Source organism: Octopus bimaculoides, chromosome 14 (genome assembly GCF_001194135.2).
Source record: "Octopus bimaculoides isolate UCB-OBI-ISO-001 chromosome 14, ASM119413v2, whole genome shotgun sequence".
NCBI classification, from domain to species: Eukaryota; Metazoa; Mollusca; class Cephalopoda; order Octopoda; family Octopodidae; genus Octopus; species Octopus bimaculoides.
In genome coordinates, this window is record NC_068994.1 from 54,144,217 (window position 1) to 54,147,359 (window position 3,143).

Sequence of the window (3,143 nt, forward strand, 5' to 3'; positions counted from 1 at the left end):
GGTAAGTTGCTGTAAAAAGACAGAAAAAAAAAAAGGGAGTCAAAGACATATTGTTTAATTATTATTTTCTTTAGTAAAGTTAATGAGCTTTGCATGCTGTGTGGTGGTGGGGACAAAGATGATGTCTTTTTTTTTTCTTGTTTTGAGAAAAACCTCCTTTTAGAGAGAGAATATTTCTTTAGAGAGAATATTTCTTTAAACGTTTGAGCGTGATCATTGCCAGAGCACCAGCTGTCTGGTTTTCGTGCTGGTGGCACATAAATAGCACCATTTGAGCGTGACCATTACCAACGTCGCCTTCCTGGCACGTGCTAAGACATTCGAGCGAGTTCATTGCCAGTGCCGCTGGACTGGCTCCTGTGAAGGTGGCACGTAAAATACACCATTTCGAGCGTGGCCGTTGCCAGTACCTCCTGACTGGCTGTCATTCCGGTGGCACGTAAAAGCACCCACTACACTCTCGGAGTGGTTGGCGTTAGGAAGGGCATCCAGCTGTAGATGGTCATGGTTGGAAATGTCTTTCAGCCTGGAACTGTTTCAGCCTATGTTGACCTGGGGTTAAACAACAACAAATGTTTTGTGTGCATGTCCATGTCCCACACAATCTCCTGCTGCTGGTGCTGGGCGTAATCCTTTGGTCTCCTGTTGCAAAGTTGTCCTCTAGCACACAGGACATTGTTGTAATGACAATGCAGAGCAAATAAAGCTTTGTTGGCAGGAGAAAAAAGTGGAGGAATTCGAACAAAGGCACTTGTGATGCAAAATGTCAGAACAGTCAACTTTTGGCTCCTTCTATGCATACACACTGTCACAATGCACATTCTTCCTCACCCTGGGACCACGACAATGACAACCACCACCACCACCACCACCACCACCACCACCAACAACAACAACATTATTTTTCATTGTTTTTCCACCTTGTCTTAGAAATGCAATATATATATACATATGTGTGTGGTGTGTGTGTGTGTGGTGTGTGGTGTGTATAGGTATGTATCATCATTATTTAATGATGATGATGATGATTTGCATATATGTATATGCGTATGTGTGTGTGTATGAATCTATATATGTATGCATATATCTTTCTATCTATCTATCTATCTATCTATCTATACACATACACACATATATGAGGTGATATCAAAAGGTTATGTTTAATGAAAAATAACTTATTTACCTAAGTTTTTACCATCATCTCCTTTGAAATCATCACCTTGCACAGCAATTACACCGGTCCTAGGGTTCCTGCCACTTTAGGAATCCGACCTGGAAGTCATTTTCCGTAAGTGAGCCGAAGACCTTCTACAATTCACTCTGGATCTTGACAACAGTGTTAAAAACAGTAACTATTGAACTGCATTTTCATTTTGGGGAAGAGTTGGATGTCTGCAGGTGCTAAACCTGGGGAACAGGGCAAGTGGGAAAGGGATGCCATCTTGTTTTTGGCGAGAAACTCATGAGAGGGGAGACCTTGGTGAAGAATCTAATGCTCCACAGATCCAGTTCCTTTCGTCGAATGTCCTTCCTCAAATGTTTGAAAATGTTGCAGTAGAACTCTTGATTGATGGTCTGGCCCTGGGGGATGAATTCTCGATGCACAGTACCACAATTCCCAGGGTGATACTTATGGCAGGTCTTCCAGATTGCTCATCATCTTCCAGGGATGCATACAAACACCACCTTTAGTCAAACAAATCAACTCCAGGACTTATTCTTTGTAAGCCTAGTACTTATTCTATCAGTCTCTTTTGCTGAACCACTAAGTTATGAAGACGTAAACACACCAGCATTGGTTAAGTGATATTGGGGGAAAAACACAGACACACAAACATATACACCATCATCATCATCGTCATCATCACTGTCATCATCATCATTTAACTTGACTCTTAAAATATATGATATAGGCTAAATATGTTGCAGACACACACACATTTGTATAAATAGTTGTGTTTGCATATATACGTGTGTACCCACAAACACACACATGTATATATATGTATGTATATATAAATGCATAAATATGTATAAAGAAATATACATAACTATGTCCATCTTTTTCTCTCTCTCTCTCTCTCTCTCTCTCACACACACACACGCACACACACACACACACATATGCATACAAACACATTTAAATATACTAAAGCTAATCCAAAGACAAAACCATTCTGTGAATGCAACCCCCTCGCCTCACCTCCAGTCCAACCTGCCACCCTGTTCCCCCCAACCCTTTCATACCTGTGCCAAACCCAAACCGTTCTCCCAGTCTGTTCAGTCGCTGCATTGCCATTTTGTAGACAACAGAACATAACTGGAGAACTGGAATTAAATTGGAATTGACAGAAACCCTTACAAAACAGCGTTTTTTTTTTCTTTTTCTTTTTTCTCTCACTCCACCAAAAGGAAATACAATACAAACATATTGAAAACTAGAAATATAGGATGGCAAATAATATATATATATATAGATATATACATACAGATAGATAGATACACACTGACACATACATACATATATATGTATATATTTATATATACACATATATACATATGTGTGTGTGTATATATATACATATATATAAACATACATGTATATATGCACATATATATATACATATATATATAAATATATATGTATATATATATATGTACATATATATATATGTATGTATATATATATATATATATATATATATATATATATATATATATATATATATATATATATATGTATGTGTGTGTATATATATACATATATATATATATGAATATATATATACATACACTTACTACACAGACACGTATGTGTGTGCATGTCTCTTTAGACATGTTTTACTTAGCTATTTCCAAAGTGTTTATTTACAGTTGTATGCGTAAAAGAATAGCGCTCTGTCTATCCGTCTGGCCATTGACCGAACCAGCCCAAACAATAACCAGGCCACATTATGTTACTATGTGTTACAGACACACATCTATTTCTCACTCCTCACCCCCCCATCACTACCACCACCACCACCACCACCACCACCACATACACACGTTACTTCCAATGCCAATGAAAACCAGAAGAACCACAATTTCTGCACCAGCAATAAAAACAACTGCCATCTCCAAAAACCACCATCAGCATTGTC

At 38.1% G+C, this 3,143-nt stretch overlaps 1 protein-coding gene across 1 annotated transcript in view; it reads right to left on the reverse strand.

Moving 5' to 3' along the window:
- LOC106867705 (cilia- and flagella-associated protein 99) overlaps positions 1–3,143 on the reverse strand; it is a 49,367-nt gene that overhangs the window by 34,094 nt on the left and 12,130 nt on the right. The window contains exon 6 of the mRNA XM_052972608.1: positions 2,265–2,328. Within this exon, the coding sequence (XP_052828568.1) occupies positions 2,265–2,328 (64 nt within the window). The remainder of the gene's footprint in view (positions 1–2,264; positions 2,329–3,143) is intronic.